Raw genomic sequence first — 12,888 nt, forward strand, 5'->3', positions numbered from 1 at the left:
TTTTCTTAGATGGATTTGATGACACTACGATGTTGCCACTTTTTAATTTCTTCACTTTCTTGACAGACTATAGATAAGTCAGTTGGTTAGGTAATTTAAGGATTTTGTTAAAACAAAGCAAATGCATGGATAAAGATTATGAAAACTGGATACAAAAGCATTCTGTCGCAAACGGTGATAAGCTTTTGTTAGAACTTTTTAATGCGAAAACCAAAGCAGTTTGTTAATCAAAAATTTTGAAATAATCACCTCGGCGGTTTTTGTATCGAATAGTCACATAATCGTCTGAAAAAGAAATATAATAAAAAGTTGAGACAGTAAATAAAAAAATAATTAAATTGTAAGGAACTACAGACAACACCAATAGCTTTGTCCACGCTGTGCCATTTTCTGTTTGTCAAGGGCTATTGTGTCAAGGGCTATTGTGTCAAGGGCATGCGTTATAGCGCAGTCAACGGCGAACGTGAGGCATGCCCGCGGCGCATGCCCTCTGACCGTATCCAAAAAACAAAAATGACAATGTTGGCGTTGCGTTCGTTGACGTATTCAATTATTGAATGCGCCAAAACGAAAGTTGAATGAAAGAAGATGACGAAAATTGAAGACGAAAGCGCATAGTGTGGACATAGCTAAAAAGTAATAAATTGCTAAATGCTACCAACAAACATACCGTCGTATTTGTTTTTGTGGATTGTGTCGTACATTTTCTTGTACCATCTTGAGGGGTCCTTTACTTCCTGGAATTAATGTAAAATGTTAAATGAAGAATAAATGGTTTGCATTTTGCAGCAGCTAAAGTTATATCTTGTTTAAGTCTCTTATAACCTTTTTACTTCTTTGTATGAAACAGAAGGTCTAATAGTTTAGTGTTTAGTTTAAGCCTTAATTTCATACTGCTACACTTAATTCCATATATTATTATAGCTATAATTCCATACTGCTGAATGCTGATTGGAAATCTCTAATCAGCAGTAGGAGTTATTTTGGATGATCTCTGCGTTATTTATATGGATTAGTTCACTTATAAATGTCGAGGTGCAACTTTGCAATGCAAAAACACAATACGAAATAATATTAGCTGCTTGACATAGTTTGTATTGCTACGGGTCGCATCGCGTCTCATTTCTTTTAGGGGTTATTGGTACTCACAGATCTGAGTGTGACGGGCATGCCGTCTTTGGTGGTGGGTCCGATGCCGTCGACCTTCTTGTGGCCATCCGACATCTTACTGCGCCGCCCGTCGCCCTCGCTAGCGTCGTACTCCGCGCGCAATGCATAAACTGAAATACATACAAATATTTATTATTAATTAAGAAAGATACGTGTGGCACTCGGGGATTGCCGCGATAAAGCTACTGCATAACATTTTTTATCAACTTATGCAATTATAATTCGCATACGTCTAGTCGCACGCACACAAACATATTGTCACGCGCTCAAAGCTCGCGACATCCCGCGATGAAAGCTATACTATAGCTTGAAAAGGCTTTTTATAAAATTATACCTTGCTAAGTTTCTAGCCATACTTCAATACTAATATTATAAATATCCGTCCGTCTGTCTGTCTATCTGTTACTTCTTCACGCTTCGTTCGATTATGTAGGGAACATTTATTTTATAAAACACGATATAATAGTTTTATGTAGGTGTTTCTCGAGATTTCGTATTAAAAAAAATATCACACAGGAACCGTACATTTTTAAAGCTATCCCCTATAGATGTCTCGTGCCTATCTATATCTGTATATAATGGGTCCAGTTGTTTCGGGGCTTATTAAAAACAAAGAAACAAACAAAAAACTTCAGAGGTGTCAAGGGACACCCGAATGGAACGAAGTTATTTCTTAAGTTCAAAAAACCTGTATACATATTATACACTTAAAAAAATATTAAAAAAACGCCATCTATTGACGCCCAGGAATACAAACAACGCGTCACTGCTTATTCTCAAAAAATGCCATCTAGTTGACGCACAGGAATACTATCAACGCCCTCTGCCCCTACCATGCAGGTACTAATAAAAAAGTGGCGAGGTTATATCGTTCTGTCTAGCCTTCTTTACACCAAACGCGCGATAAGGAACTTCGTTCCAACAAAACCTTTTCTCTTTTTGAAAACTATTGTACAAGCATGGCTATTACCTGGATCTCCTCTAGGTGGCGATGGTCTATCTCTCGGCAGCCGAGCGTCTCGTTCTTGTTGAATAATATTCGTCTGCTGGAGAAGTCCCTCTGAAATTGGATTAATATAGAGTTAATATTAAGTCTAGTTAAGTTTTGTCACTATATAAAACGACGTAATACTTATTGCTTTTATGACTTTATTCTAGCTTTGTGACATTTCATGTTTAACATTAATAAAACACAATAATTGATGTGCTGTAGACTTTTATATTTGATGACTTTCGGTAAACAACTTTGGTATTTACACTGCATACCTAAATTTAGATCCCGGTACACGGCAGTCCATTAAGCCGATATTCTATCGACAGGTTAAATTTCAGTTCATTTTAATAATAGCCGGGTCAAAATAAGCTGATGTCATTTCCAGGGCGTGCGGAGTTTAATAACGTGACCCTTGTCAGTTCGTTATAACGAGGCGCTACGTCTCACACATTCTACCTCGCATATTGAAATGAGGCCCATGAAACTTTCCGTGCGAAATGTGTTATATTCTTTTATGTTTCCCTCCTCAAAGAAAACTAATATTGAGTGAGTAAAAGAAATTCATTTTTCACGTTTTTAAATGATCTTTTTTTTTGTAAATGAGATTTTTAAAAGAATTCTTGTAACGGCAGTGGTCGTGCGTAACCTAAAAGACGTCGTAGGTGAATTTGGGAAACAAAACACTTTTCATTCAACATTATTTATTATTTCATAAATTTAATTATTACTCTTTTAAAGGTAAACAGTTCACCCAGAAAATTAAATGTGTTTTTAGTAAAAACTTAATTATAAAATCCGGTAATCCAAAGTAGGTTATCTTGTGTGAATAGCGGCAGAAAAAGTGATCGGAATTTTCTAATTTTATATAATTCCAATTTTTTCTTCATCTAACAATAACACTCGGTGTTATCGGTCAACGACGACTTAGTTTTATAAATAAACATAGAATTTGCCTCAATTATATGAAAACTATTATTTTATAAGAGAGGCGCGCGGAGTCTTTTCGACGCCGGCGCCGAGACCAAAACAATTGAGGTCCTTGCTGCAAAGGGGGTGCGGAGAGTAAGTGTAAGCTATTTACTTTGTAGATAGATAAATTATGAAAAGCTACTGAGAGAATGATACAGATTCAATGAGAAATGTCGATAATATCAACGAAAATGTATTGAGGGGAGTCGATTCGAGGATCGCTTGTAGGTTAAAAGGCTTCGCGTTTAAAAAGGCTACGCGACCGTGTGCTACGATATTCATAAGTGTTCAGAATACCTGCTGTAAAAGCTAGTTATCATTGAAACGAGACAAAACTGTGTCGAATTTCGTTTAGTTTCCTTAAACAAAGTGTGACGCTTTTTATCAGGCTTCTAAAATAATTCCTTAGCCATAAAATTCGCTCCAAATAGTCTCGCGAGTCTGGAATCGCATTAATATTAAATAGACAAGAGATGTTCCTCAAACAAGTGACATTTACATGATATTCTATCAATTTCTTGCAATCGTGGACGGAATACAAATCACTTTCAGATCCAGCCTTGATGCAAATCACGTTCGTATAACATTGATTTTTTTCCGAACCGGAATCATCGAAGCTTGTTCGAGTATGATATTTTACGAGTACCCGTGATAAATTGAAAAGGAGTTGATGTGATGAGCAATGAGTAATGAGCATTAAAAATGAAAATTGTAGCCAATTTAGTACAATTTTGACGTGATGACGTAGTAATTATTCGTGTTATGCTCTAAGCCGAGAAAAATAAAAAAAAAATCTCATTAAATCTTTATGAAATTCAGTGACTCATGTTGTGGTTTGGATCACAGCAAAGTTGTAGTAACGACTGAAAATTTCTGTAAACTTGAACCCTGACTTATAAAAACAAATATACCGTGTTTACGGACGTTGTAGTTTTCAAACATATTAGAGAAGACAGTATAATATATCTGTACACACAGTACACCTAGACAATGTTAACTAATAACTTATATAAAGGTGATCGCATATTTATCTGCAAGCACGCGCCGTACGCGCCGCATTTTAGAATTCGTTGTATGAAATAATTAGTGAAACCTCGCACATTCGTCCGCACCGTACGTGCCGCATTTCGTACTATGCAGTATGCGGTGCGTTAGACGCGTACGGCGCGTGCGGTGCTAACTGCAGAGCAGAAACAGGCACTTTGGTCGCTACAAATACTTATCCACAGAGGAAATTCGTGGCACCAACCACAAACACATCGTTCAATTTATGAGCAGCATTAGGTTGGGGACGGTACTCTAATGCAAAGAAGTCACAATAGATCACCAAGGGTCGCAGTGACATCAGGGCTACAATGACCTACCTTTAGGACAACAAATGGCGCTAACAAATGTGCGATCAGCTTTAACCTTACCTCTAGCCTTCTGCAGCAGCGTGACAGTAGGGTTCTGCGCCCTGGGAAGACGGGAGTTGGTGGACAGTCCCAGGGTGTTGAGGCCGGTGACGGGCGCGCTGTGGGACGTCTTCAGCCGGCCCTCGCTGTCGGAGCCGCTCAAGCACCCGTTCTCAGCGCTCTAAAATATTTATTATACTAATAGTTTTTATTGTGTAAGTATTTGATGTTGCAACTTTGTTGCATCGAAATATTGCACGATTTTTTTTTAGAATTAGCAGAAAACATATTAACTGGCGCACACGTTCACTTTTTTCCGAACGGAACGGATAGCGCACGTACGTTTCAAGAACAAGCCAGTGCGTGCGCGTGAATAAAACGAATTGCGCTAGTCTCTCGGAATTCCATATTAGGAAATCTAATACGGAAAATTTCTAGATTAAAATAAATAAATACGGAAAACGTGTGTATGCGGCCAGCCTTAATGTTCGATACATTTTCCGGAATAAAAACTATAGAATATTTTGTTTTTGACAATCTCCATCTCTCTCGTTAAAGCATGAAGAGGAAACCGTAAACCGACAAACATACTAATAAAAAAGATTTTCAAATATTAGTACGGAAATATTAAAAAGTTCCAACCCTTCTGTAAACTGTGAACAAACCTAACCACAAAACATTTATGTTTTGTGGTTAGGTTTGTTCACAGTTTACCCATCGATTTTAAGTAAACAGGTAGGAATACTTGCGCAACATTACTTCACTCATCTCGGAACAATTTAATAATTTACAAGGTTTCACAGATTATGATAATTCGCATTCTATGAACTTAAAGTATTCGTTAAGTAAATAAGAACTTAATATAATTCCCGGGATTCCCCACTTCGGTAAAGACCTTCAGAAACAGAATCGCTCGATAGCGAAGTTGAAGAGTTTTAGATCTCACTTAGGTTGGGTTGCAGCCCCGGATCTTCAATTTTTTTTAGGCGGGGCAATAACTGAAAAATGCCGCCCCGCCTACCTACTTATGTTTATTTTCACCTTTATCATCCATATAATTTCAGCTATCAATATGTATATTTAACAGGGTAGGCAGTGGCGGATTTACCAATAGGCTAAGTAGGCTGGAGCCTATAGGGAGGCAGATTTAAAGGGGCGGCAAATTTAGCCCCATTTTTTTATCTTACAGAAATAAAAAATCCCACCAAAAACATTTCTTGTAAAATATTGCCGAGACGACCACATAAGGTTTACCCTGTGAAAAAGATATGAGATCTCATGTAGAGCCAATTAGCTTCTGAATCTACACGGCCTAACTCTACTGACCCTAACTTAAACAAATTCTACATACCAGCAAATATGTAAGGTTTCGCCGTTTCGCTACCGCACAGGGTGAAACCTTGTGTGGTCGTCTCAGCAAACATTTTCAAAAAATGTGCCACCAAGAACATTTTTTGAAAATGTTTGCTGTGGGATATGATTGTGAACTAAACTAACGTATTGAATTTCAAAGGTCAGTTATAGGGGCGGCAAAAATTGAATAGCCTACATGCGGCAAATCTGTAAATCCGCCACTGAGGGTAGGGTTCTAAAAGCGAGCGAGAGTCGGGCGCGTATTTTGAACTATGCCTACGCGCCTCGCGAATAATAAAGGTGCGTGCAGCACGTCTCACTCCGCGCTCAGGGTATTGGTCAAGTTGATATGGCCATGAAATTGCTGTACTTGTGCTATTATTTATTCCGTGATCAAAGTTAAATAAATGATAAGTTGTCCATTGGTCCGTGAAGTATGAATTTGGCCGCCCCCTGTATTTGCCGCCCGGGGCATAGGCCCCGGCTTGCCCCCCCCCCCTAGATCCGGGGCTGTTGGGTTGCACCAACTAACTTTAACTATAACTGTAACTTTAACTACAATAAAAATAAATAAATAAAAATAAAAATAGCCTTTATTCTATTACCAATTAAGTATTACATTTTTTTCATTTATAAGATTACATGCATAATATTTTTGTTATCAATAATAGTATTCTGTTTAAATATTACATTAGAATCAACTGATTACAATAAAACATTTGATTTGAGTTTAGGTAATTAAAACATCATATTTTACGAAGTAATCAAAAGACCATTAAATTAACATTTGTTTGTTATATTTTACAATTTATCAATACTATTAGTTTAAAATATTGCATTATTATAAATATATTTCATTAAAACATTTCACTATAAATTAATCAAAGCATCTTTTTTTTTTACATAACTATTAACAACTATCAACAACTAACAAAATGATTTCAGTGGTTGTAATTCTTTTTATATTACTATCCATTCCATCTCATATTACATTACTTTATTAATTATAATCAATAAACTAATGCAACACACAACAAAACATACAAATATTAAATTTATTATTCTGCATGCAAAGAATATACATATTAATTAATATAGCCTATTAATTAATATAGCATTCAATTTTCGTATATAATATTAATCAATATAGAATTCAATTTTCTATTCCTTTTAATCTACTACTATTTAGGTAATAGTCGCCTTATTGGCGTAGGCCTCCCCCAATATCTTTCACCTCTGTCTATCTCTTGCTTCTCTCATCCACTTTAACTACAATGCAAAATGTCAAATCTTTGGTTAAAGTTAAAAATGGATGCCTCAAGACGCCATATTTAGCCATAACCATAGAGCTCGACAAGGTTTTAAATGCACGTAGCGAAAAAAGGAACTGACGCTGTCACCATACAAAAACGCCATTTTTGACAGTTCTCCTTTACCAGCAGCGCCCCCGCCCACGTTCATTTATAACCTTGTTGGACCAGCTGTCATCTGTCAATTTCTCTGGTCAAAGTTAAGGTTAAAGTTTAACTTAAATTTAGCCTTGACTATAACCATAACTTTAACTTTAACCACGCCTCTGGTGCAACCCAATCTTAGTTATTACTGCTGTAGGAACGTTGTGTTAACATTCAACAACTCTGCTCTGTTAATTATTTACTAGTTGCGCTAAAATATTAAGTAGCTCGAGATACACTTTGAGAGAAAGTTTTATGTTTACTGACGAGTTACGAATCGACCAACTTCATTAAAGAACTGGAAGGCTTCTCTTTGTGGAGTTGTTTTCTTCGCTTTTTACGATACGAACTGCCCAGGATAGAACAGCGCAGTTGGTAATTTCGATGGCGAAATTAAAACTAATCTATTACGTAACTGTCAAAGCTATCGAATGCAATAATTTCACTAAGTTTCCAGGTATGACAATTCCCGATGGACTCGGATTATTGGAACGAAGTTCTATATCGCGCGTTTGGCGTAAAGGGGCTAGACAGAACGATATTTGACCTCGACACTTTTTTATTAGTACCTGCATGGTAGGGGCAGAGGGCGTTGATAGTATTCCTGTGCGTTAACTATTTGCGTTAAACTACGTGCGTTTTTTTTAATAAGCAGCCACGCGTTGTTAGTATTCCTGGGCGTCAGTAGATCGCGTTTTTAACAGTTTTTTAGTGTATTCTGTATATTATGTTTTTTGAACATAAAAAATAACTTCGTTCCGTTTACGGGTGTCCCTTAATATCTCTCACGTTTTTTATTGGTTAACGTTGACCCCTGACTAATTACTAATTGGCCAATGACTGCGCGATGACTTTTTATTTTACCCCAAATGCAAGATAAACGACAGTTGTGGACCAATAATAAATCTCCCAGTACGTTTTACTTTAAACCCAAATCCAACTCAAACAGTTAATGTAAATTAAATAGTCATTTAATTTACATTAACTGTAAATGTAAATATTCCACTAAACAAAAAAATACATTTGGCACTCGGGGACTGCCGTGGTAAAGATATTGCATACCATTTTTATCAACTTATGCAATTATAAATCGCATACATCTAGTCGCACGCACACAAACACCTCGGTACGGTTGCCGAAGTCTAGCAACGCCGCAACTGTACCGCAGTGGAGGCTGTTAGGTTTTTTCGTTACTGAATATCTTAATTCAAAGCCCGCTATAAAAGCGATGCAATAGCTTAAAACGTCGCGCCCCACGTTGCAGACAATGTTTAGTCTTAGTGTTAGTTTTAGTATAATTGTATGTATGTTAATCTATAAGGTATTTATAATATGGGCCAAGATGCCTGAGTTTAAATAAATAAATAAAATAAAAAAACTCACCGCTTTTCGCCTGGGCGGCGGGGACTCCTCGAAGTGGACAGGCCTGAAGGTCTTGCGCTGGGACTGCGGCGAGGGCGCGCTACTCGGGCTCCACACGGGCGGCGGCGGCGGGGGCGGAGCCCCGGGCGTGCTCGAGCTCTCGCTTCGGACGGGCGCCGCCGGAGCGCCAGGCCTCCACACCACTGAAAAATATGCACTATTAGTGTTTGTGCTTGGTTGGGTATCTTTATTTAGGAATTGAGGTATACCGTACGTACTGACATTTAATGATTACTTAGCTTTAATTTAATGAAGAATTTGTCAGAAAATATATGATGCTTGTGTCAAAATCTTCACTTACATTAAAGTTATTTAGTCATTACATAGCCCTGAGTACGTCAGTAAAACTTATTTTTAATGTCATATCCACTTAAAAAATTAATAATTAATATCTAGGCACCCGCCAAATAGGTACCCTACCAAATATTATGTTATTACTCCTTGAAGGTCAGTTAAAAATAACTTTCATAGACATCTTTTTTCAGTTGATTCGCATACGGCCTACGTCGTAGGCGTTGTGTAGACGCTCTACGAAAATCAACAATCGCAAGAAATCGATCATTGTTTCGCTGTTCTTTATCTGTAATATGATCATTGTGATTAATTATTATCATTACAGGTTTATGACAATTAACTATCTTTAATAATCAGGAATATTTGCTAAAGACAGCTTTAGTCTTTCCACCAACATCTGATCATGTTATATCTATTTGAAATTTTTCAAGTTTTTGAAACTTTTATAGCTAAGCAAAGATTCAAGTAGGTACAAGTGATAGGAAACGGAACTGGTGTCCTTACATCTTACAGACCTAAGAGCCTTAAACGCTTTTTGATGTCATTTCAACGTTTGCGTACATATTTTATCATTACGAGCGTGCTCGCATACGACGCTCTCATATTTTCCTATAAAAGTACCATGCCATGTCGCAATAATTGCTTTCAGATGTTAAATGTATTTTAGCTTCACTTCCTTTATTTGAGAAAATTCAGAACATACACAGCTACATGATACTAACTTAAATTATATGCTGTATTCATGTAAACACTTAGGAAAGGTATGAAAAACAATAATATAGTTATAACAGTTTCCATCACAATAATAATTTTTAAATAAATTCATTTCAGTAGATTTACTTAATTTACGATGCAATGCCATGGACACGATATTATAATTACAAAATGATTTTATACCTTGAAGCTTCATAACCTAGAAGACTGTCAAGACCACAGTCAAGACGCATTCAGTAGCAAGAAAATTTATCATTTCTCGGTACACTAAAAGCAATATCCGGCGAAATACGGTTGCTGTTTAAAAAAGCCTTCAGGGCAAGGTAAATTCATGGTATTTTAAATCCATTTAATACGGTAGATGAGAAACAAATTATCCGTTGTATATACCGGCCGTAAACTACGAAATAAATTCCCGCGTAAGTTTATTACTATACCCGGTTCGAGAGCGACATAGTTTGTAACAATATACGAGAATATAAGGGATTATAGACCTTGATAATAGTATTACAGAGATAGATATAATATAGGAGTAACAATATAGACCGAAATGTGCCAGTCGTGCCAGTAGCAATACAGTAAAGCAACGAAACCTAATATTTGTTTAGACAATTTCTATAGACATGAATCTGTAATTTTTTTATTTATGGAGTCGTAACATTTCTGCAAAAATAGGGGGGAAAGGCACTGTGTTCCATTTTTAGTACTCTGTGATGACCTCTGTGGCTCAGTTGGTAGGCTGTTGGTAGCTCAAGCCGGGGGTTGCGGGTTGGAATCCCGCTGACGGAACATAAAGTTTTAAAAGTTCCATTGTCATGGATGTGTATCATATTATAATAAAAATCTTAAATATATGTATAGTATAAAAGTATTAAATATTTTATTTCCATTGTCTAGTACCAGTAATACAAGTCCTTCAGGTACTTAGCACGGGGCCAGACTGACGTGGTGTGAAGCGTCCATAGAGCCAAGCGCCAAGAAGATATTGTGCGCGGAATACAAGACACAAAATTCGCTTGTTTCATGGTATGTTATATTTCCTAAAAAAATCATGAGAAATAAAATAAATACATGTCATTTGTATGTTTTTTTTTAGCATTTAATCAATGCTCCTGCACCTTTTCAATTTCACGTGGTACTTTACGGTCGCATAAATCCGTGGAGCAATGTGTTTATTCGTTTGTACAAATTAGGTGAGTCACGCCCTAAGCTAACGCGATAGTAATTTGATATGTCCATTAATAACGTAATCCACACTTGGCTGGGAGTGTTTGTTTTGCTGGCTTAGCTCGCCTTTTTCATTATCGAGGATGGTGGGAGTTCCAACGTAATATAATATTGATGTTGATACAAATAGGCTTATACTTTTATATAGAGTAAGGATAAAGGCTGGTATTATATTTAAAAAAAAACCACCTATATTTAGAAAAAGCTGTTATCGTGCTGTCTTTATCATTTGGTCATACATACACAGTACTATAGTGGTTTAAAGGTAGGTCAGTAGTTATTAAATTAAATTCAACTTTTATAACTCATCTCGTTCCTCCGTTGAACTTCAAAAAGCGACATATAATTAAAGCTAGAATATTTTGAGCTGCATTTTGTTGGCGGCCACAGTATTGTTTGCACTTGATGTGTACGTTGTACGGAAATATCAAATTGGTCGACATTTTGATAGGTTTGCGGGCTGCGGTCCCGTCGGCCGACGCGCGGCGCGCTGGCTCCTGACATTAAGACTAATGTGCTTGATTTGGGGGGATATTTTCTGCTACACTTTGTGCCAATACCAGTACTGTGAGTCTGATTTCAAAGCAGTTTCATTTCCATTACCCTGTCCTGTCCTTTTTCATCGCACTACGAAATGGTGAAATGTCAAACCGACGGAAAACGCGTTCTGGTTTTTCAAAAGTTTGATGTTTGCTTGATGTGCATGAGTATACTATTTTGCCGTTTAATGATTGGGTGCGAACTGGACCGAAGCAGTATTAAATTATTTGTTGAATCAAAATAGCGGATGTATTACCCCATGCACCCACACGAGGTAATACTAATATTAACGTATTTTAAAAAGTTTACTTGTCTTGCAAAAGTTGCTAATAAAATGTTCAAACGGATCTTCAATGTAAACTACATCTGTGCGCGTGATTTTAAAATTTTCCCTTATCGCGAAAAGTATATTCGCAGCGCAATTTATTGGATATTTAACGTCAATTGATAGTGCGATATACAATAATATTCATATGGAAATATCGAGCAGCCATCGCAACTCACTGTTATCGAAATTCAATTTTACGTGCGTCCTCCGCGCGACACTAAGGTTGTGCCCCAAAATGTAAAGGTCGATGTTTATTATCATAATACTTTATTGGGGTTTTCAACAATAAAGGTAGGTATTTAAATGGGACCTTTTACGGACCTTTTAGAGGATGAAACGGTTTATTAATTAATCTCAAACTTTATCATTGCGTCGCGTCGGAGAGTCGAAGTTTTCAATTTAAACTAGCTACGATTAAATATTAGATTATGAATGAGACATGAGTATTAGAACGAAACTACGTTATTTTGTCTATATTCATACATATTTTAGAATACAATGTAAGTAAAAATTCTTATATAATTTTGAGTAAAACGCGGTACACAATTTCTTAACATATTTCCGTAATAATTTCTAGGTTCATAATCACTCAGTTAAATCAGTAACTAACGCCAAAAAATGTCATCATACACAAATAGACTAACAGAAAAATATGTAAAAACATCTGTAAAACATAAAACATCGATGTTTCCACAAAAATAACATCTCTAGTTTAAATATATATTTTAAAACAGATCACACGCCACGGGGATTGAAGCGAATCAGATAATTGCTTATTTATCTAAAAACATACAATTTTGCCAGCTTCAAAGGCAATGCGATCAAATAAAAGGGCTAAACGAAATTCGAATTAGGTCGAAAAGATTTTAGAGCGATGATTTTTTTATAATTTTAAGAGTTCTCTCTCTCCGCAAGACTGTGCTGCTCGTCTTCAAAATGATTTTGGGAGGGAAGTACCTTGTTTGAGAACCGTGAGGAGATGGTATACTGAATTTGAGAGAGGTCGAGTTTCTTTACATGACGAATTTC

At 36.6% G+C, this 12,888-nt stretch overlaps 1 protein-coding gene across 13 annotated transcripts in view; it reads right to left on the bottom strand.

Moving 5' to 3' along the window:
- Positions 1-12,888, bottom strand: part of LOC121727254 (sorbin and SH3 domain-containing protein 1) — a 135,261-nt gene that overhangs the window by 26,078 nt on the left and 96,295 nt on the right. For 12 of the 13 annotated variants that reach the window (XM_042114977.1, XM_042114978.1, XM_042114976.1 and 9 more), the window contains 6 exons: positions 8,718-8,899; positions 4,549-4,708; positions 2,141-2,230; positions 1,150-1,280; positions 671-737; positions 250-285 (listed from right to left, as the gene is read on the bottom strand). In XM_042114977.1, coding sequence (XP_041970911.1) covers positions 250-285; positions 671-737; positions 1,150-1,280; positions 2,141-2,230; positions 4,549-4,708; positions 8,718-8,899 — 666 coding nt within the window. The remainder of the gene's footprint in view (positions 1-249; positions 286-670; positions 738-1,149; positions 1,281-2,140; positions 2,231-4,548; positions 4,709-8,717; positions 8,900-12,888) is intronic. The other variant, XM_042114969.1, reaches the window with a different exon arrangement.

This window comes from Aricia agestis, chromosome 5, assembly GCF_905147365.1.
Source record: "Aricia agestis chromosome 5, ilAriAges1.1, whole genome shotgun sequence".
In the NCBI taxonomy this organism is placed as follows: Eukaryota; Metazoa; Arthropoda; class Insecta; order Lepidoptera; family Lycaenidae; genus Aricia; species Aricia agestis.